Here is a 20,454-nt window from a genome sequence, read left to right as displayed (position 1 = left end):
TTATGTAGTTTTACGTTTCCGCACTAAACTCTGTTATTTTGGATTTCGGTATTGTAAAGACAATGCTTATTTCGTTTGAATTATGAATTATAAACTGATTTCGGTTTAAACTGTGCTACAAAGGCTTGTTGTTTTCAATTGTGTGATTGTTAAACGACGCCGGTGTCAATCCCGAGTTTCGGGGCGTGACATTTAAGTGGTATCAGAGCCGCCAGGTTCATAATCCGGTTGGGAAAAATCGATTCCAAAAAAAAAAAAAAAAACCTAAAAAAATTTTCGGACGAATTTTTACTCGAGGCCGACGCTATCCCCTCCGAAACGGCCCAACGAACGATAGCCACACCCTAAAGTCGTGAGGTAGGGGCTGAAATCGCGAAATTATTTCGTTTAGGCCTCCGAAACGTCGTTTTTGCCGTTTTAGGAAATATTCGTAAACCCTATAACTTCTCATAGGAAATTCCGAATTCGATTCCGTCGATTGTCCCGGAATCCTCTCGACATATGCTTCGAACTCATGTGTCAAAATCCCAACTTTCCATTTTTGGAAAAAAAATATGTATTTGTGTATTTCCGAAAATTTCATATATTGCCCCTTGTTAGATATTGCCTATTGTCGATTCTGAGCATTTCCATTTTTTGATTTCAGGAAATGGCTCCGTCTACTCCTATGCGACCCCGCACCCGTGCCCAAGCTGCCATCCGTATGAAGGAGCTTGCCCTTCACTTTCAGTCCCGTCAGATTCAGCGACTTAGAGCTAGACTGAGTGAGAGAAAGAGAGAGGTCGAGCTTCTAACCGCTGAGAAAGATGAGATCCATGTCCGCCTTACCCAGTCGATCTATCAGGGTGAGCTAGTTAGGAGTGATAACATGGACCTCAGAGATGTCATAGAACAGTGCAAGTATCAACATGGAAAGTTACGAGAGGATGNCCGAACCGAATTAACCGATTAGTTTTAAAAAAAAATTGTGATTTAACTTTAATTATATATGTAAATTTTTTGAACACTACAATCTACACAAATGCATAAAAACATAAAATCACATACATCACAAATTTTTCTTTAGAATTAAGCTGATTTTAAAATTAAAAATTTAAAAATATATTAAAATTGATAAATAATAAAAATTTATTAAATAATAGTATTTATTATATCGGTTAGCCGATTTCAAAATTTTGACAACCGTAACCGAACCGAATTAACCGATATAATCGAATTTTTTTTAATTTGAAAATCGAATTTCTGAAATAACCGAACCGAATTTCCGAATTGACTCAGTTCGGTCATTTAATTCGGTTTAACCGAAATTTTGTTCACTCCTGATAATAATGTGTAGTTTATATATTATCAAGTATAAATGTCTAATAAATTAAAGGTGTCTAGGAAAGTAAAAGCATCCAGTAGAAATTTTTGTCAATTTACATGAAAGAGAATAATAATCAAGCAACATTATAAATAAAAAATTGCATATCATTGATTGACAAAAAAGATTGTAATAATTGAATATTATAATAAAATATATGCATTATTGAGAGAATATGACAAATAACAAAAGAAAACAATATAATAAAAAAGATATGAGAAAAATTTTAATAGTCCAAATATTTTTTTAAAATTTAAAAAATATGTTTTTTTTTTCAAAATTAGTTACATATGCTAATTAAAACGAATTTTCAAAATTTACAATACTATTATCATTGTCTTTTGTTGAGTTAACTAAATTTATTTCAAATTTTAATTATTTCAACATATATTTCCCAGGTGCAATGCACGTGCATTATTTCTAGTTTATGAAGTTTACCAGTTTCAATTTTTCTAAAAAAGACTAATTGTTTTTCCTTATGTCACTGTAAACATTTAATGTTGGGTTTATGCATATGAAATATCAAAGGTCCATAGCATGCTGATATTTTGTTCAATGTTTATGAATTTTCCAATTTTCAGCGAACTTAGAAATCTGATACAATTTATCTGAATAAAGGATATTTTTTCCAGAATATGTGTCATGCATTTACCTTTTCGTTATTTTATTTATTTTGAATGTCCGTACTCTGTTGTCTTAATTAAATGTTTATACTCTTTTCCAACTTTTAGTGAATCCATCACTCTACTAACAGTAGTTCTCAGAACGAACTATTCTTTTCTAAATCCATTGCAAGCATTTGACTTCTCGTTTATTTCTATTCCATTTTGAAAGCCCTTATTCTGTTGTTTTTGCTCAATCTTCACCTATGTTTACTAGACACAGTTATCCATCAGGGGTTAGCAATTTATACTTAATCACAGTTAAAGAGGAACCATTTTGTATACCATTCAAATGTTTAGTACTTTAGTTTATGCTAAATTTTTTAGGTTGCTTCTACTTTCAAGTTGTAAGCTGAAAATTTGTGTATTTATGATGTTAATTTGAATTACAGGAAGCAAGTGTCAGTGCAGTCGCTACCCTGCTGAAAAATGATATGTTGACTATAGAAGCACTTGTAAGACTTTCCTTAATTTTTTTAATATAGTTAGTTTCGAAGTATAATTTTTTTTCCTTTTGTAATAGATTTTATCCTATCCTAGATTTTATTTTAAAATTTTTGGTGGGTATACATTGTTGTTACGCATGTACAGGTTAGGGAGATGGAGATGTACTTGACCACTACAGACCATATTATCCGTTCTCGTGGTAATTTTGTTTTTATACTATAATCAATGTGACGTGTTTATAGTAAAATCAAGATTTTATTTTCGAAGTCAATGTTACTTCATCGTAATGAGGGCTTATGTTTGTGATAATTTTATGGGTTTTTACCCTACATTGTTTACCTCATATGTTTATACTGCTTGTAGATTTCAATTTTTTTTCGTTTCAATAATTTTTTTAGTGCTGTGAAGGCATGAAGCACCCCAGGAATGTAACCTAACCTATGGATTTGGCAATCCCTATTTGCTCTGTAAGATAGATTTATGTGGGGTGTGTTTGGTGCTGATGATTGCTGTTTTCTGTCAATTCCAGAAAACTTTTGAATTTATGATGATCACCCTAATTAATACTTAATTAAGAAACAACTTTAGGATTGGGGAATGCTCAAGAAAATTTATCTTATATTCTTACTGTAGAGAAGAGTCTGGGTGCTAATCTTCTGATTAAGAAAAACTAAGTTACCGGTATTCTAAGTGCCGTGAAATGATGTAAAACTTTCCAGGCCTGCACTATAGATGCTCTCATTATTTTGGATGTCATGCAATTTTTGTAAATGTTATTCGTGTTTCCCTCAGATTATAATGTATTTGAAGGCTGATGCTTATCATGCTATGTTTCAGGAATTCTCCTCCTGGCTGAAGTTTTGGATAAACTAACATCGAAGCCCCTAACTGATACTTCAATACATAGTCTGATAGGATTCTTCTCTGAAAGATTGGTGAGTAAACAATGGTATGGAAGAAATTGGTCTATCTGCTCTATTTAGGATTCTTCTCTGAAAGATTGTTGAGTAAACAATGGTATGGAAGAAATTGGTCTATCTGCTCTATTTTGTTCTTTGGATGTGTTTGATTCGCGTTCCATATATTTTTTTAACCTTTCTTGACAGGTTGCTCTAACTTCATCATCTAGTTATTCCGTTGTTTCACTTCATACTTGCATCCATTCTTTAATCACCTCAATCATCTACCACAGAAATTGTGTGCGCTTGGAGGCGTCAGTCATTCATTAATCTCGCAATAGATGTTGAGTTAGGATTTGTCACTCGTGAAAGATTGCTGCATGACTGTGAAGCTACTAGGCAAACTACATCACTGCAACATGTGGATTACGTTCTTCCAGAGTGAAAACTAGGTAGGGCAGTGTAAGTATTAGGGACACAAGGGGCATGATATATTTGGATCACTGCTGGAAAGATTTCTGATTTAGCTGAATGTTACATTTGAATGACACTCGTTATAATATTAGTACCTCTCTTTCATGATTGATGCTCCCCGTGACAGGCTTATGTTCAATTCTTTAATTTATGCATTATAATCCCTTTTTTAATTTAAGGACTCGAGTGTCATGATGATGATTAAATCAGCTTAACATGAAGTTGGCTGCTAGAATCAGGCCTCAATTTGAGATGGATTTGTAAACAAGGTTTAAGCTATAAAACAGCTTCATCATAAGTTCCAATTTTTCTAAAGAAATGCATTCATCCCTTAATGTCGACTTTGTGAAAGTGCTTTAAGTGAGACCATTTCAGGCAATTTGTTCACGCTACAGAAATGGATTATATTTTTGTTTTTTAGTGGACTTGTTATCTGTTTATAATTGAAGCACTGTAGCTTCTATTGTGTAAATTTAAAGACAGATGATTATGAGCGCTGGTAGCCAGATGCTCCAGTTAAGATAACTTCTCGGAGATGAGTGAGTGGCAACCTAAGGAATGTGTGACATAATTTTGAGTAGTTCAGGGTATTACATATTTGAGACAAATATAGACAAGATACTTTCTTGGACTTAGAAAACAAGTACTGCAATATATTTGGTGAATCTTTCATTTATGACCGGTCTAGGACTGTTTAATATTGTTTGATCAACCATTTTCATTACTTGTCTCTCAGGGTTGGTATTTGAACGACTAGGAAACATTTGTTTCTCCTACTTACTATGTGTGTACTCCACTAATTTGGTGCAGAATTTCATTTTGAAGCGGAAAGGAGAGGATGATGATAATAAGAGAGAGGAGCTTTCAAAGGCATTATTGGTATGTAATTTGCAGTTTGCATCATGTTACCGTGAAAGGCGGTATAGCTGGGCATGGTTTTGTACTATTATGTACTATTACATCAGAAAACTTCTGTAATTTGCAGCTTGTGGGCATGATTCTGTACTATTACATCAGAAAACTTCTTAAGGAACTCTTGCTACTAGCCTCTGATGTGATGACGAATGATGATGACCCTCTGACATGTGATATCAGAATAGGCTTACTTTTATGCATTTCCTGATAGATAGGAAAAGTTAGAGCCGATGACAATTTCATGTTCTGAGGAATAGGTTTTTAATAACCTAGCCAATTATATTTTCATTTTCATTTATCTAATCTAATATAATGATAAGTATGAATATTAGCACTGTTGCAGTGTTCAGATTCCGCGGATTTAATTGAAGTCTCAATTGTTTTTTATACGGCACATATTAGAAATTAAGCCTGATCACAATTCTCTAGGAGAATATTAGCACTGTTGCAGTGTTCAGATTCCGCTGATTTAATTGAAGTCTCAGTTGTTTTTTATACGCTACATATTAGAAATTAAGCCCGACCACAATTCTCTAGGAGAAACTTTGGAAGAGATTATATGCTGCTAAATACTGACTGATTTATGGCGCTCCCTCCTTTCTTTGGAGTATGAGAGGGAGGAAAGCTCTTGCGGAATACTTGTGGTCTTCCTTTCAGCTTGTATGAAAAAAACAAACATTTGCATATCTTTGTGTATTTGATAAATCATATCAAGCTAATCAACCTGAAAGTGTTATTATCTCTCTTATTTGACCGGAGTATTTGAAACTGATGCTTTGTCAAATATTATATAGGAATCCACAGAAAAAATAGAAATTAGACTTGTGCTTTTTTCTGTCCTTGGACATTCATAAAGCTCGCACCTTCTGTAATTTATGTGCTTATATTGTTAAAATTTTTGAAGCAGAGATTCTTTTCAATTTAAGAGTTGATATTTTTTAGATTCTTACTTCATGTAATGTTTTTCAGCTGGCATTCGCTTCTACACCCCTTTTTGAACCATTCTCTATGCCCTTGCTATTAGAGAAATTGTCTTCATCTCTGCCATCAGCTAAGGTTGGTGCTTTTTTTATCCAAATCCTTTCTTATTTGTCCAACAATGAAGGGATTCTCTTTTTTCTGACACTGGACTGTATCTCTTCACCTGCAGGCGGAGTCATTTAGGTATATAAGCTATTGCTCAACAAAATATGGATCAGATATAATGGTCAAATATGCTCAAGCTCTTTGGTCTTGTATAAAAGAAGCTGCGTTTAGTTCACCTGAATTTACTGTTTCCGCGGAGTCTGAATTGATGGGTGGAATGGGATTTCAGGACAATGATATAGTGACACAGGCTTTTGTGCTTCTGCTAGAGGTTATACGACAAGACAGTATATTTACTAACCTAATTCTGAGTGATAAAGACATCAATATATTTGTTAACTCCCTGATGGAGCCTATGGATTATGGTGATATTCCTGTATTTGTCAGGCAGAAATTACATGCAGCTGGTCGTATTATGTCAGTTTGTGCTAAATCCTCGGTTGCATCGTGCAATAAGGTCTTCGAGAGTTTTTTTCCGCTCCTCATGGATGCTTTAGGGATTTCCGCGGCATAACCATCTCAAAATAGCTACTTAGATGATGATTGTTCTTCTCTTGTCAAACTTAATTTTGGAGCCCTCTATCTCTGTATCGAATTTCTAGGTGCATGCAGATGTCTGACCGCACCCTTCACTAATTTCACCTTGCTTTCTGATTTTGCCTATCAGACATGGTGTGCAATGCTTCACAGATTCTCCAAGCCACTAATGAAGGGATTCATTTCTTTCTTAGGATCAAATATTGTTGGCAATGCACATAGTGCCTTTGTATATCTTTGTGGTTAGTCCTGTTCTGTGAGTTCTGTTGTCTATTTTTCCATATGACAAACACAAGTGATGATCATGAAGTTAACTGTGTCATATTTACTGGATTTATTTTCCCTTTTCCTTGCCAAGTCAAATACGGAGAATGTTGTTAAATTATTAAATATGTATCTTTTGGATGAACTTACTGAAGTGTAAGCATACTTTAATTTTGTACGCAAGGTTTGCTGAGGCAGATGTGTGCATCGATGTGTATCATGAAAAGAAGCATTAAAATGATACAAAGAGCAGCTCAAGAAACGAATAACATAAAATATATATTGATTTAGCATTTTAACTATCAATGGAATTCCTCCATTACTTTATTTTCTTGGGTGCACTTGTGTTGAAGGAAAATCCTTGTTCCAAGCTGCCCTATGAATTATTGTGGTGGATAATTGTATCATTAACCATTAACAGATCATTTTTATTCAAGAAATGCATAAAGTGTGTGGTATGGTTAAAAAGTAAATATTCATTAGGCTAAACTGGTTTTCTATTTAAACTCTTTAACTCCCATGACTGCAGTGAAGGGTTTGCAAACTCTGTGTACTTTTCCGGCAAGCTTTGTCCCAGTATCCAAGTCCTTGTATGACTGTATTTTGTTGAAGCTGGTATCAATTGTTACTTTTGAGATCAATAAGACATTCTTGTGGACTTCAGCTTTGAAGGCACTGGTGGAGATCGGTTTGTTTATTGATAAATGTCCAGACTCTGAGTGAGCTTCATGCTATAAGAGTACTGTTGTTGAGAAGATTGTTTTCCTGATATCTTCTTGTGATATAACTACTTCTTCATCACTTAAACTGCAAGCAGCCTATGACATAGGAGTAACGAAGAAAGAATTTATGCTCAGACTTGTTCAAGGGTTGGATGAGGCCATATCTGTCCATTTTTCTGCAGCTTATGTATGTATGCTATTAGTATTTCTTATTCAACACAAGACAGAAGTTTTTATATAATGTAACTTCATCTTACACATTCCTTTGTAAAGGTAGTCGCAGTACATTGAATTTTGCCACTCACTTTTTTTTGTTTTTGAGTATGTGTCATCATTTTTGTCACATATTTTTAGGATGCTACCGAGTGCTGGTAAATTGCCGGATGAAATTCGTTACAGTAGATTCGAGGAATCTAGACATCACATAGATCCTTTTTTTAATTGTAGTCAATTTTGCAATTGTCCTTTCTTTGTTTTTTATGCTTTTTTGTTCCCCTAATATTGTTCTATAATTGTTTTTTTTCTCCATTTTATTTTTTCTAGCTTGGTGTCTACTGATTCAAGTTAGTAATGTAACTGTTCAGGAACTTGGGAATATTGAGTCAGCTAAGTTGACAACCGAGCTTCTTGATACTTATTCTAATAGGGTGCTTCCATGGTATGCAGCGTTTATTGCATTAAATATCTTCTATAATTTATCTAGTCATGTTTCTGTAGTTCATATTTTCAGTCCTGTATTTTACAATCTTTTCTAGATCAAGCAATTATCTTTCTACCGGCTAAATGCCATTCTAGTCTTAAAATATCGAACTATTTTAGTTATATCACAATTACAGCGTGAGTCCATGATTGATGTTAACAACCTTATGCATATAGATAGAAGTCATTTTTGGAGACAATCTACTGTTTTCAATCAGAGATGGGTGTTGGACCCATTGGTTTGTCTATTTTTGTTGGGTGTTTTTTGGCTGTATGTTAAAAGTTGATTGATTCATGCTTAATGCTGGAAACACATCGTAGCCGAATTTGAACTTCTTGCCCGTTTATGTAGATGTGCTATATATCATCTGTTTCCCTGCCTAGGTGTCTGAAGTGAGAGGACACAGTTGAAATGACTGTTTCGTAAGGAGGGGCGGAAAAATGGAGGACGTGTTCCTTCACATTCACACATTTGTATGTTATTGCTTATGAATCTTGTAGGAGAAGTCACCATATAGGTACAACCAGGTAGGGGAAACTGGTAGTGAAGTCAACAATGCTTGGTATGGTTAAAACTTAAAACTTATAAAAAGGGAGCATTATCCTGGATTAAACACACAATCAGATTGTAGTTTCTTCGATAATCAAAATGATACTCGAGTCTAAGTTATGTTATGGAGTATTCTTAAAATATAAAATATGAATATTCATTGAAAGATGAATAGAGGTAGGAACTCGGTATGCTATGTATCAGTCCTAACACTTTTTTCTTACCTTTCCTCCCAGACCAGATAAAGAACTTCCTAACCTTCATAATCTTGTTTGCTGCCGGGAAAGTGGCATATTCATTGGTTAAGCCGTATGAAGAGAAGTCTTTCCATATGATGGCGCACTAAAATGAATGACATAGTGGTATTAACTATTAACTACTTACATGCTTCATTATTTAGCATTAACCACTTCCCTAGAATGTAAATCAATGTAGTAGCTGTACAACCTTCGCTGTCATGAGATTATTCCCAATAAAATTTGAGTGATGCCGTCGAGTTTATCCAGTAGGCAAATGGATCGATGAAATTTGTATTATTTCTCATATTCCATTTGATTTATTTTCTTAGACGCGCTGATTTTTCAGATTGATAAAGTATTCTTATGATTTTCAAGTATTCATTGGACTTAGTTCTTGACATGACCATAGGTTTCTTGAAACCGGGGATTCTGAGGAAATTCCAATGAAGCTTGCTCTCGGTATCTGGGCCAAGATCGAAAATAGTAGGTGTATCAACCCCAGCACTCCAGACTATGCAAGTGTAAGACACATTTGAATAATTAAATGGCTGTTGTTTGTTTCTTGTTGACTGTTGCTAATCGTGAGATTTGTTATCAGAGTATTCTTGGTGCAACCATGACTGCGATGAAGAAGTCTGTTGGGAGCTGTACAGTGGAAGGGCAGGAGATTATTATAAATAAATCTTATGAACTACTCTTTGCAAGCAGCTGTTTTGAGTCAGTGGGATTCCAATCTGACAATTGTTCCTTTAATTTGAAAGGGCCCCAGCAAAAACACAATTTTGACTCTTCCACCTATAGATATGAGTGGCTTATTTCTTTATTTGCTTCAGTTATTATAGCCCTCCGCCCTCAGGCATGCGTACCAGATGGAAAAATGATTGTGCAGCTGCTCATTTCAACCATCCTCAATGGTCATGTTTCTTCAGCTCATGCTTTAAGTGCTTTAGTTAATAAACTACCTTCAAAAATCACAGGAATGAATTCATCTAGAACCATCAGCCTGGAAGAGGCCTTGGACATGATATTTGGTAGTTTCATCAGGACTTCCAGCAATGGTAATGTGTCTGGAAATGATGGATTTGAGATTGATTTCAGTGGTTTGAAACTAGATACTTTAAGAATTCAATCAGCTCAAAGTAACGTTGTGATTGGGTTAGCATGGAGTGGCAAAGCTTTACTTATGAGGGGTCATGAGAAGGTAAAAGATATAACAGTGACCTTGTTAGGTTTGTTGACGTTGGATGGCACTATTGGGGACCCAAAACAGTTGCAGGAATGGACTGAAGTTTGTGACGAGGAATATGTTCATCAGCTGATGAAGTGTGCAGCAGATGCATTTCATATAATTATGAGTGATTCCGAAGAATGTTTGAATCAAAGATATCATGCAGTCATGCGGCCTCTTTACAAGCAGCGGTTTTTTAGTTCCGTGATGCCCATATTGTTATCCTTGGTTGTAAAATCAGAGTCATCATCTGTTAGGTTTGTATCTACAGTTCTAAATGTTATTCATAGTTTTGACAATCACATGGTAAATTAGAGATAAGTGTATCATTGTCCTTTATGGACAGCCGCTATACCACATCCTTGACATCTTCTGTTATGAAACTTGTTCTATGCTAGAGCATCTAATAACATGGCTTAATACGATTTTCAAAGCCTATATATTGGTCAGGTAGATGCTTTCCTGTATACATTTTTGCATTGATCTAGCCATATGTCGTTTTTCCTCCCCAGATTTATGCTATATCGAGCCTTTGCACATGTTGTGTCAGATACTCCCCTGACGGCTATTCTCAGTGAAGCCAAAAAGGTCAGCATAATATCTGTGTGCATCTTGTCAGACATTCATGTATTCTACTTACACGTATTGTTTGTTATGTAGCGCTAGTTGAGATACTTGCCTTTTCATGCAGCTGATTCCTATGTTATTGGATTGCTTGTCCATGTTGAGCAAGGATGTTCTGGATAAGGATATTATCTACAATGTGTTGCTAGTTCTATCTGGACTATTGACAGACAAAAACGGTGAGAGGAAATTGAAGGTTTATTAGATTTGATATTCAATTATAGTTCTTATAATTTTATAGGAGTTTTTAGGCCTGTGAGGTTACTTTTCCGATATTTTATCGTATTGTTCCATCCCAAAAACTAAATAGTTCTTATAATTTTATAGGAGTTTTTAGGCTTGTGAGGTTACTTTTCCGATATTTTATCGTGTATGGTTCCATCCCAAAAACTAACATTGAAAAATCTTTTTTTACATATATGGATAAATCTTTCTAGATGGACTTGAGAATATGTTGTTGCCATTTAAAAAATGGCACACTAGTCAGGGACGTGGTTTTTCTTCTGAGGTTTGACAGCGGCTTAAAGGTGGTGGAGCATGTTGATTGACAAATTGGTTTTTCAAATTCATTTTAACTGGATGAGGGTTAATTTTTAACCACGACTTATTCTTGGTTTTTTTTTGCGGGGGCTCGTCAATTGCTTAACTTTTGTGCTGCAGGAGAAGAAGCTGTCATTGGAAATGCACCAAGAATAGTCAATCAACTTATTGATCTAACGGCCTATTCAAGATCCATGGTATAATGAATCTCTCTCAGACGATCTTATTGATCGAATACGACATTTGATATTATGCATCATCTAAAATGGCATAAGTATTTATAATTTCATTGAATTTAAGTACTAGTCGTTTTGATTAATGTCTTCATTATTTGGCTTATTTTCGCTATGGTTTGTATATTTTGTACATGACGATATGTAAAAAGTATTTGTTTACTCTCCCGAGGTTTGTCATATCAACTATATGTAAACGTTTCTTGAGATTTTCAGGCTGTTCGAGAGACAGCCATACAGTGCCTTGTTGCTATGTCGGACCTTCCCCACACAAGAATTTATCCCTTGAGAACTCAGGTACAGTATTTAATGCATATCGATGTTATGTTTATGGTCAATTCCATGTAAAAAGTTGCCTTGTCCCCACTTTCGTCAAGACTTTCGCTGATCCTCTTGGCTCTGCATTCTCTTCTGTGGTATGTGTTTGCACTTTGCAGTTCTATTAGAGCATGCATGCATGTATATCTAGATTTCACACAATTGTCAAATGATGGAACCTCCTTTCCCGGATTTTGTTGTCTAAGTTTCAAGTTCTTTTTGTCTGAAACGTCCCTGTCCTATCAACGAGATTTTTTATATAAAAAACATCATTTTTGTAATAGTGTCAGCAACAACTTAATCATCACAAGTTCATTTCTTATGATTATGCCTCTGAATGGTATGTGATAATAACAGTATATGATGAAATCGTCAATGTATAGGTTTTGCAATCCATATCAAAAGCACTGGACGATCCCAAGCGAATAATTCGTCAAGAAGCCGTCAGATGTCGAAGAGCTTGGTATGTTATATCTTTGTTTTTTTCCATCTTTTGAATGAGAAATTTCACCGTTTGTTGGCATCTGTTTTCTTATTTACAGGGCCTTAGTATAATGAATGAAAAACTCTTCATTTCGTAAAAACACAGCAGCCGTGACAAAGTTTGCGCGGCCCATATCGGGGGAAGTCCCTGTCGAAGTTCTTTGTTTGTTTTTTTTTAACCCAGAAATAATCATTCTTTTTTGTTTTAGCGTAAGTAACCATCGATTACGTTTTTTTTTTTTTTTATATAGAACTTACGTTTGGAGCCGTGAATATCTACTGTATAAAAATTTATGTAGGGTGGAAATAATGGCAGTGGTAGAAGCAATTCTATGTATAATTGATATACAATAATTTCTGCACATTATCGTGTTCCTGTTCGTTTATTCATAATCTTTAATAGACGTAACCTCTACAATATCACACACAACTACCAAACAAAATTTAACACAATGAAGTCGAGTCAATTTTAAAACAATACATTTCACGTTTACGACAACATAAGTTCGGATCTTATTTTGTTTCAGTCTGCTGCTACAACACATTCTACGCTTACATGTTACTTGCCCGTGCATGTACTCCTAGTATGTTAGGCATCGAAGACAACAATTGGAAAACATTGGACAAATGGTGAATGGCACGAAATATGACAACTAATGCTATATAGTATTATTATCTTGTGATAGTTTTTTAGCGGTAGTTACGGTAGTTGGGGCTGTACATACAGCTTTCCGCATATGCTACCAGGTTTTCTGGCTGCGGTAGGCGGGTGGCCAAACCTTCAAACAAAAGAAAACTTTAGGCGTGCATTCAAGTACAGAGCATGTTTTACAGATTATAATCCATAGACTACTCTTTTACCAAATTAAAACAACCCCACACAGTATTGAACCCAAAAATTTGACTTAGAAAGGGTGAAACTATAGTGATAGAAGTAGGACTGTAAAAGGACAAAATTTAACACGTGGCATAGATAGCATGCATCCCTCAGAAATTTTTTTATGATCAATGAAAACTCACCGGGATAGACTTGTCCAAAATGATCTTGATAATGAAAGTTCGAGCACATAATGTCTAACCCTAAAGGAATGTAGATGCAATTTATGACAAGTTTTATACAAAAGAGTTAAGTTGTTACCGAGTTCATATGCTTTAGCTGCTACATTGGCCGCAATCTTGGCGGAAATCTTTCTTATATTCGCAAAAGGTGGGTATATAAGACCATTATCCAGGTTTTCTTGGCTGACTTGTGCTGCTAATGCTTCCGCTGTTTCAAGGGAAAAAAACATGATGTTAAACCCATAACTCGAGCCACACGAAAAAGTTGGTTATTCTTTGACAACAAGAAGTTTAGCTGAGGGAGACACTAATTTTTTGTGGAAAATTAAAGAGTGTTCAAAGATTTTTTTTTAAAATTTGAGGTTGGCAAGCAGATCCTCCACTGGGTATCCCTAACTTTATATTATCATCAGTTACTTACAGGCAGCTAGCAGCATATCGTCGTGAACTCGTATCGCACCAGAAATTATCAATCCAAGCCCAAATCCAGGAAAGATATACGCATTATTTGCCTGAACATTACGATTTTTACCAATTCAGAGCAAAAGCATCCAAGTGTCATAGCGCATATTAGAGCATAGAGGAGAGATGAATAAAACAAACCTGGCCAGATACATAAACTTTCCCGTTATATTCAATGGCAGCAAATGGGCTCCCGCTAGCAAAAACAGCTCGACCCTGAAAACATTATGTGCGTGAGAGAACAAAAGTTTGGTTACAGATGACACAAATGTTGAATCAGTGGGTATTAACTAAAAAGATAGTGAAGTTACCTGACTCCATTTATATGCTTCTTCTGCAGTACATTCCGATTGTGAAGTTGGATTCGAGAGGGCAAGGATAACAGGTTTCTGATTGCGAAACAGATGGGAGTTTAAGTTAGTTGAGAGAACATTTGCTACCTAGCAATTAAAGATATTATATTGTGAGTCTGAGAGGAACCTCGTTCAAGGTTGCCATTGCCTGGATCACTTCTTGTGTAAAGGTTCTTCCTGCTCCAGATGATCCTATTAATACTGTTGGTTTGATAGTCTGAAAAACTGAGATCGATCAGTAGACCACATTTTGCAACATAGTTGCTCATGCATAAATGCTAGTTTTCATGCATGTACATACACACCAGCAATAGGGGCAGATCCTCAACTTTGGAGAACGAGACATTTTAATGCGAACTTTACAATTTATAAAAATAAAATACTTTAAAACTTTCTGCTTGGGCTTTCTACCTAGTTGGGTCCACTTTGGCCCAATAGAAGTTGGATGGGAGCATGTTGGGTTCCAGGACCACACATGCTAGGCTCTAGACAATTAGCTTAATAGTAGTCAACGTCACTTAAAGAAAATGGTAAACCTAAGTTGCTAGAAGAGCCCTATGTGTAGTCTTATATAACAATTAACACGTATCCATTGTGGGATGTGTATTACGGAGTTGTTAGCACATTTTGAGATAAAAAATGGGACTTTCAACCCTATTCACTCCCAATAAAACACATACATTTGACAAAGAATTTTAGATTCAGTCAAAATCGTGACACCAATTCGTTCCTTCGGCTGCTGCTCGCAAACACATACAAAAAGGCATAAAGAGAGTTCAAACCTTCACAGCATCTAATAAAGTATTGACGGGTTCATGTTCGTGAGCCCATGGCCTCTTAAAATGTTGAAGCGAATCGAGGCGAGACCTAACAATCAACCCCTAGAAAGAAAAATCATGGATGCTTAAGAATAAAACATGAAGGGAGGAACCATAAAATAACTTATTCTCCACACCTTTGAATCCACAAGCCAAATATTCTTGCGAGTCTCTTCCAAAGGAACACCAGTCTGCATAACATAGAAACAGTAAGCTAAACTATGAGATTCAGAAAAACTCTCTCCATTCGAATTTGAGCAAAGAAGAAGAACAAAACAAAAATCATTCTAATGATGGAGATGGTTATCATTCTTAAACCTGTTTTGATATCTCAAGAGCTATGAGTTCTGCAATACCAGTGCCAGCCTGCAATAGTAACATAAGAAAAAAAATCACACATGGATATAAATAGATGTACAAATATTTAAAATTTATTTCAACAAGCCATTCGTCAGTTATTTGAAACAAAGATCTGGCTGTGCAAGATGACTTCAAGTGCACATGAACTAGAACGCATAAAGTGCAAAATGGATTCAAAGAAATTGAGAAATTATATTAGCATGCAAATCAAATATATAAGATATGACTTCACAGTCCACGTACTATACTTCTAAAAATAACAAGAAAACCTTCAAAGATAAGTAATGAAAATGCACCTCTCCAGCTCCAAGAAATAAAAATTTATGATCTGCCAAGGTTCCCCCAACTAAATTCAAAGCTGCCATGAGTCCTGCAAGGACAACAGATGCCGTTCCCTGGCACAAAGGAAAACGAGTCAAAATTAATAACAACAGCACAATACAAGAGGGAGCAAATACCTCATATGTTTATTAAAAAATATATAAAGACACTGTACATTTACCTGAATATCATCGTTGAACACAAGATGTGTAGTTCCATACTTGGCAAGAAGATCAAAAGCATTGTGATTCGCAAAATCTTCAAACTGTGAGCCGAGTATAGATTGTGTTGGGAAAAGGAAAAACAGAAATATGGAGCACACACAACTTTTATATCATGAAAAATGAATAACCTGAACAAGGACTTTTTCCCCGTAATTCTGCTTGACTGCTGACATAAACTCATGCAAAAGCTCTGAATATTCCTGGTGACAGCGAACTTTTGATTGACAAATTTTTATTACCTCTAAGGTTATATAATTCACAGTAACGGATTATTAACCTGCCCAGTTGCTCGTCTTTGTCGAAGCCCAATATAAAATTCATCATTTAATAACTGCTCGTTGTTCGTCCCCACATCAATGGTCACAGGCAAGCACTGGAATGAATAAAACATTTAAATTTTGGGTTCATTCTCCAAGAGTTTCAAGTTATTTTAAATGACCAAAAAATGAAGTGTGAGCCATTTATCAAGCTGGTGAGAGCAGTCTCGTTACAACTTACAGCAGAAGGACGAATACCTCCAAGAGCTGCATACAAGGAAAGCTTTCCTACAGGTATCCCCATTCCCTGTAACGTGATAAGATCTAAGAACCAAAGCATATCATGTCCATGCTAAAAAAAGAATACACGTACAAGGAGTAAATATTGGATACTCAAGTTTTTGGCTTCTTGATTGATGCTTGTGATGAAAATAATAACAGGAAAAGAAATTTATAAGTACAGATTCGTTCACCTGGCAGCCAAGGTCACCAAGCCCCAAAATCCGCTCACCATCTGTCACCACAATAACTTGAATCTTCTTCTCGGGCCAATTTTTCAAAACTTCAAGAATTCTACCCCTGCAAAAATACTACCACAAATCAGTTTTAACAAGTGAAAAGAGATTCTTTCAGCTACCGATCCAGCAAAAACATTGTATCACTGGGATCAAACATACTTTTCTTTCAAACTGATGAAAAGACCCTGCGGTTGCCTGAAGATACTCCCGTACTTTTGGCATGCTTCACCTACGGTAGGAGTATAGACGACTGGGAGTAGCTCCTCCACATTTTCAATGAGAAGCTTGTAGAACAACCTTTCATTTCTTTCCTGAAATGAGGAAAAAACTAGGTCATAGCCGTCAAACAATGAAAAGAACACAAGTTTATAGACTACACAGAAATGTAGAATAATCTTTCATTTCTTTCCTGAAATGAGGAAAAACCTACTTGCCTGTTCATAGCCATCAAATGTTAAAAAGAACACAAGTTTATGGATTTCACAATGAAGTAAAACTAAGAAACAAGGGGAAAAAACTTAGTAATTACCTGAAGATCCATCATGGCCATGTACCTTTGGAGTGGAACTTGATATTGGCGCATATTGTGCATCATTTTTTTAACCTGTTTGACAGAATGGCACAAAACTATGCTAAGAAAGCTTATTTCAGGGTTAGTGAAAAGAAATTATGAAGGATGGAGTTTCTCAAACAATGACCTGCAGGTCTTGGGTAATAGGCACCGGAGGAAGAAGACCACGTAAAAAGTGAGCATCCCTCTCTTTTTCAGTGAAGGCAAGGCCTTTGTTGTAGCGAGGATCGCGCAACAATGGATACCCACTGCAACATGAAAAAGAGGATATAGAAAGGAATGCTACAGTTGATACAAGAAAATATATTCAGACCGAAGTTCTCAAGCGAATAATAAAATATGAAACACGATTACCCTCATCTTTGCACTCGCATAGACTATAGTTATCAAATTATTGTGGATTATTTTATGAACATTTAATAATCATAAATCAGATTAATGTAGTTGATCTTGTTGTTTCATATAACGTATTAAAACGATAAAGTTCATCGAATGAGGATGGTGATAGCAGAAAAGTAATACTAACTAGAAAGTACCGAATTAAACCTTCCATGTCCCCCACTTGCCTATAAACAACTAAATTACATAATTATCAAGCACAAAAGACACACATAGATGACCATAAGGAATGCAATCACCATGTTCTCAATGTTTTTATGTGAAACTTTTCTATGAATGCAAATTTCGCCAACCCCTCAACCCAAGAAAAAAATCAGAAAATTACGACACAGAGCCTCCCCGGACACTGCCCTGACCTCTACAAAAAGGAATTAATTTTACCATCTATGTTAAGTTACACGTGAAGATGTATAGAAAAACAGAAAAAATGAGATAATAAACTCGTACAAAAAACATAGAAATCATCTAAACTCCCGGCAATACAAAATAATAACAAGCAACATCAAGACAACGATAACGAGATCTTCTATAACCTGGCAACAGTGACAGTCCAGGGGGTGATGAACTGATACTCCGTGGCGCTATCCTCACCGTACACGTCCTCAACACCGCCACCGACGGTGGATTTAGATTCCTCTTCAATCACAGGCGATGGTGTTGGCGATAAGGGACTAGTTTCCCTCATTTCCTTCAGCATATTTTCCATCAAAACGGTGGCGTTTCGATCACCTGGTCTGCCATTTGAGCTAACGGCAGCCACCAACACCGGAGTTGCCGCAGCCCTTCGCTGTGTAGAATTTGTCGAGCTCAAATACAACCCGGAAATCGAATTATTCTGCACAAACATAAATATTGAAAAAAAATACACCAATCATAATTAGATTCGAGAAATAAAAAAATACTAATAAAACGGGTCTTCAATCAAATAAAAATAGCTGAACACGGATTTCCTGGGAAAAAAAAAAAGATTTGTCTTTTTGTCTTTGAGGGTACTTCCTCAATCAAGATTCATGCAATGGGTTATTCTGCTTTTTCGAATTCCGAATCAGACATAAAATATGAAGAAAAAGAAAACTTCGAAAAGCTCAAACAGGAGTAAGACTGGCAATTTCAGAACAATGAAACCAGAATTAAAAAGAACAAATCATTTCAAATGCATATGATTGATTCGAGACAGGTACAAATATTTTTTTTAAAAATGGTTTGGATTACCAGTAAACTGCTTCCATTTAATGAAAACATGGTGGCAAATAGCACGAAAGGTAGAGTCTTTTCTTCCGATGTGCTTGCTGTGTTCTTGAGACAGCGTAACGAGAAAGCAGGCGAGAGAAGAGAGGGAAAAGGGAAGGAAAAATGGCAACAATGGCTTCCTTCTTATGGGATCTGCTGCGCACCGGTTTCCTCTCTACCTCTCTCTTACTTGTCCTTTGAAGTTCGCATTTATATCAGATCTCTGACTGTTCTTTTGCAAATTTTATTGGTTTCTTTAATGATTTAATTAATTAGTGTTTAATTAATACGGTGTGTTTGATTAAACTTTACATGTGGTTTTGGAGTCGGCGGTGTATATGTTTGTCGCTATCATCAAATACTTGAAAACTAGAATTTTCATGTGATTTTTAGTTAAATTCAAAAATATTTATACATGGATTGAGGAAATAAACATCGAAATTTTCGATTTTAAATTATAATTAATGGATTCAAAAATGAAATCCATGAACTTTTTTTATTTTATTTGTGCCGACATCTGTATGGTTGGATTGTGCCGTAAATAAACAAAGCAAAAAACTTTAGTTTTTATCTGAGGTTGGTGGGAGATTTTAAGGATGTGTTAGTTTTGGATTTTACTTGAGAAAACAACACACACACACACACACACACACACATATATATATATATATANGGCTTGGTTTGGTTACATCAGTCACGGTGGACGAGTTGTTTAAATTTAAAGTTTTTACAACATTGTTATAAGATATTTGTATCATAATATAAAATTAATTCTAATATTCACGTGGATGATAAAATTTCATAATATATGTTTTCAGATAATTTTCCAACAATTTTTCGAGGTTTTGGGTTAATTTTCCAAAGATTCCAATCGTATATATATCCGAACTTTTATGTCTAAACAGATAATATATCAACAAAATTATCAACGAAATATCGAAAACATAGGAAATATGTAGGAATTTACCTATTTTCACAGAAGTGCATCTTATTATGAAAATATTTCAAAATTCCATTGAAAAAAGTGGGATATATGGGGTGGGGTGTCCCATTTTCTTGAAATATGCATCACCATTTGTCTTTATTTCCCACATATACCATGGCTATCTGAATCTCCCACAACAAGGCTACATCTGCCCAAATTTTGTTGTTTTCTTGTGAGTTTTAAGAGTTGAAACCAATGTACGTATTCTTAGAGCTTTGTTGGTGAATATTTATTTGAAAGCGAAAGGTAAAGAAAACGAGGGAATAAAAACAATAATATGCTGCACACCAAAATAATAATAAGACTAAGGATATATTTGATCTTATTATTGACAATAAATTTTGGAAAATAATATGTATTTTTGGTTATTGTTATTTTTGACAATAATTTTTTCGATTTTTAAATCATTTTTTCTATTTTTTGATCGTTCACAAATTTTTTTAAAAAATAAATAAAAGAATTAGTGAGCTTCACTGTGCATGACCCTTACTCTTATAATATGTAGTGAAGTTAAATAAATGCTGGAAAATTGATGCTTCTTGATTTTCTTTTTATGACATATGTGGAACATTTATTTTCTAAATTTCAATAAATAATTAGTTTTTTTAATGACC

The 20,454-nt window shown here is 35.2% G+C and overlaps 2 protein-coding genes and 1 pseudogene across 4 annotated transcripts in view; 2 read left to right on the top strand and 1 right to left on the bottom strand.

The window, feature by feature from the left end:
- Nucleotides 1-4,328, top strand: part of LOC140980190 (MMS19 nucleotide excision repair protein homolog) — an 11,197-nt gene extending 6,869 nt beyond the window's left edge. The window contains exons 1-5 of one of the 3 annotated variants that reach the window (XM_073445894.1): nucleotides 1,836-2,261; nucleotides 2,418-2,480; nucleotides 2,617-2,671; nucleotides 3,310-3,407; nucleotides 3,665-4,328. In XM_073445894.1, coding sequence (XP_073301995.1) covers nucleotides 2,232-2,261; nucleotides 2,418-2,480; nucleotides 2,617-2,671; nucleotides 3,310-3,407; nucleotides 3,665-3,712 — 294 coding nt within the window. In that variant the 5' untranslated portion in view covers nucleotides 1,836-2,231 and the 3' untranslated portion in view covers nucleotides 3,713-4,328. Of the gene's footprint in view, nucleotides 1-1,835; nucleotides 2,262-2,417; nucleotides 2,481-2,616; nucleotides 2,672-3,309; nucleotides 3,448-3,664 lie in introns of those variants that run through there. The other 2 variants (XM_073445895.1, XR_012175893.1) reach the window with 2 other exon arrangements.
- Nucleotides 4,329-4,553: 225 nt separating this feature from the next.
- On the top strand, nucleotides 4,554-12,664 carry LOC140980757 (MMS19 nucleotide excision repair protein homolog; annotated as a pseudogene).
- A 77-nt stretch (nucleotides 12,665-12,741) lies between these two features.
- On the bottom strand, nucleotides 12,742-19,091 carry LOC140980189 (NADP-dependent malic enzyme, chloroplastic-like). Its single transcript, XM_073445893.1, has 20 exons — nucleotides 18,838-19,091; nucleotides 18,159-18,460; nucleotides 17,354-17,474; nucleotides 17,185-17,259; nucleotides 16,815-16,966; nucleotides 16,611-16,716; nucleotides 16,379-16,444; nucleotides 16,158-16,253; nucleotides 16,009-16,080; nucleotides 15,838-15,921; nucleotides 15,632-15,730; nucleotides 15,294-15,341; nucleotides 15,113-15,166; nucleotides 14,940-15,038; nucleotides 14,285-14,374; nucleotides 14,116-14,193; nucleotides 13,946-14,020; nucleotides 13,764-13,854; nucleotides 13,422-13,550; nucleotides 12,742-13,062 (listed from the first exon to the last, which is right to left on the bottom strand). Exons 1-20 carry the CDS (start codon nucleotides 18,865-18,867, stop codon nucleotides 12,974-12,976), a joined length of 1,956 nt encoding a protein of 651 aa, XP_073301994.1. The 5' UTR covers nucleotides 18,868-19,091; the 3' UTR covers nucleotides 12,742-12,973.
- Between the last annotated feature and the right edge of the window lie 1,363 nt (nucleotides 19,092-20,454).

Source organism: Primulina huaijiensis, chromosome 7 (genome assembly GCF_012295235.1).
Source record: "Primulina huaijiensis isolate GDHJ02 chromosome 7, ASM1229523v2, whole genome shotgun sequence".
Classification (NCBI taxonomy): Eukaryota; Viridiplantae; Streptophyta; class Magnoliopsida; order Lamiales; family Gesneriaceae; genus Primulina; species Primulina huaijiensis.
The sequence above is the reverse complement of the archived record's forward strand: the minus strand, read 5'-3'. Positions and strand labels throughout refer to the sequence as shown.

What these genes read in the sequence shown, in the direction of transcription:
- LOC140980189 (XM_073445893.1), bottom strand. Translation starts at nt 18,867, where the DNA reads ATGTTTTCATTAAATGGAAGCAGTTTACTG. An exon ending in TTCATCAGTTTGAAAGAAAA is followed by an intron (nt 16,717 to 16,814) that starts GTATGTTTGATC and finishes GTATTTTTGCAG; the next exon opens with GGGTAGAATTCTTGAAGTTT. An exon ending in CGATATGCTGCTAGCTGCCT is followed by an intron (nt 13,551 to 13,763) that starts GTAAGTAACTGA and finishes CCCTTGAAACAG; the next exon opens with CGGAAGCATTAGCAGCACAA.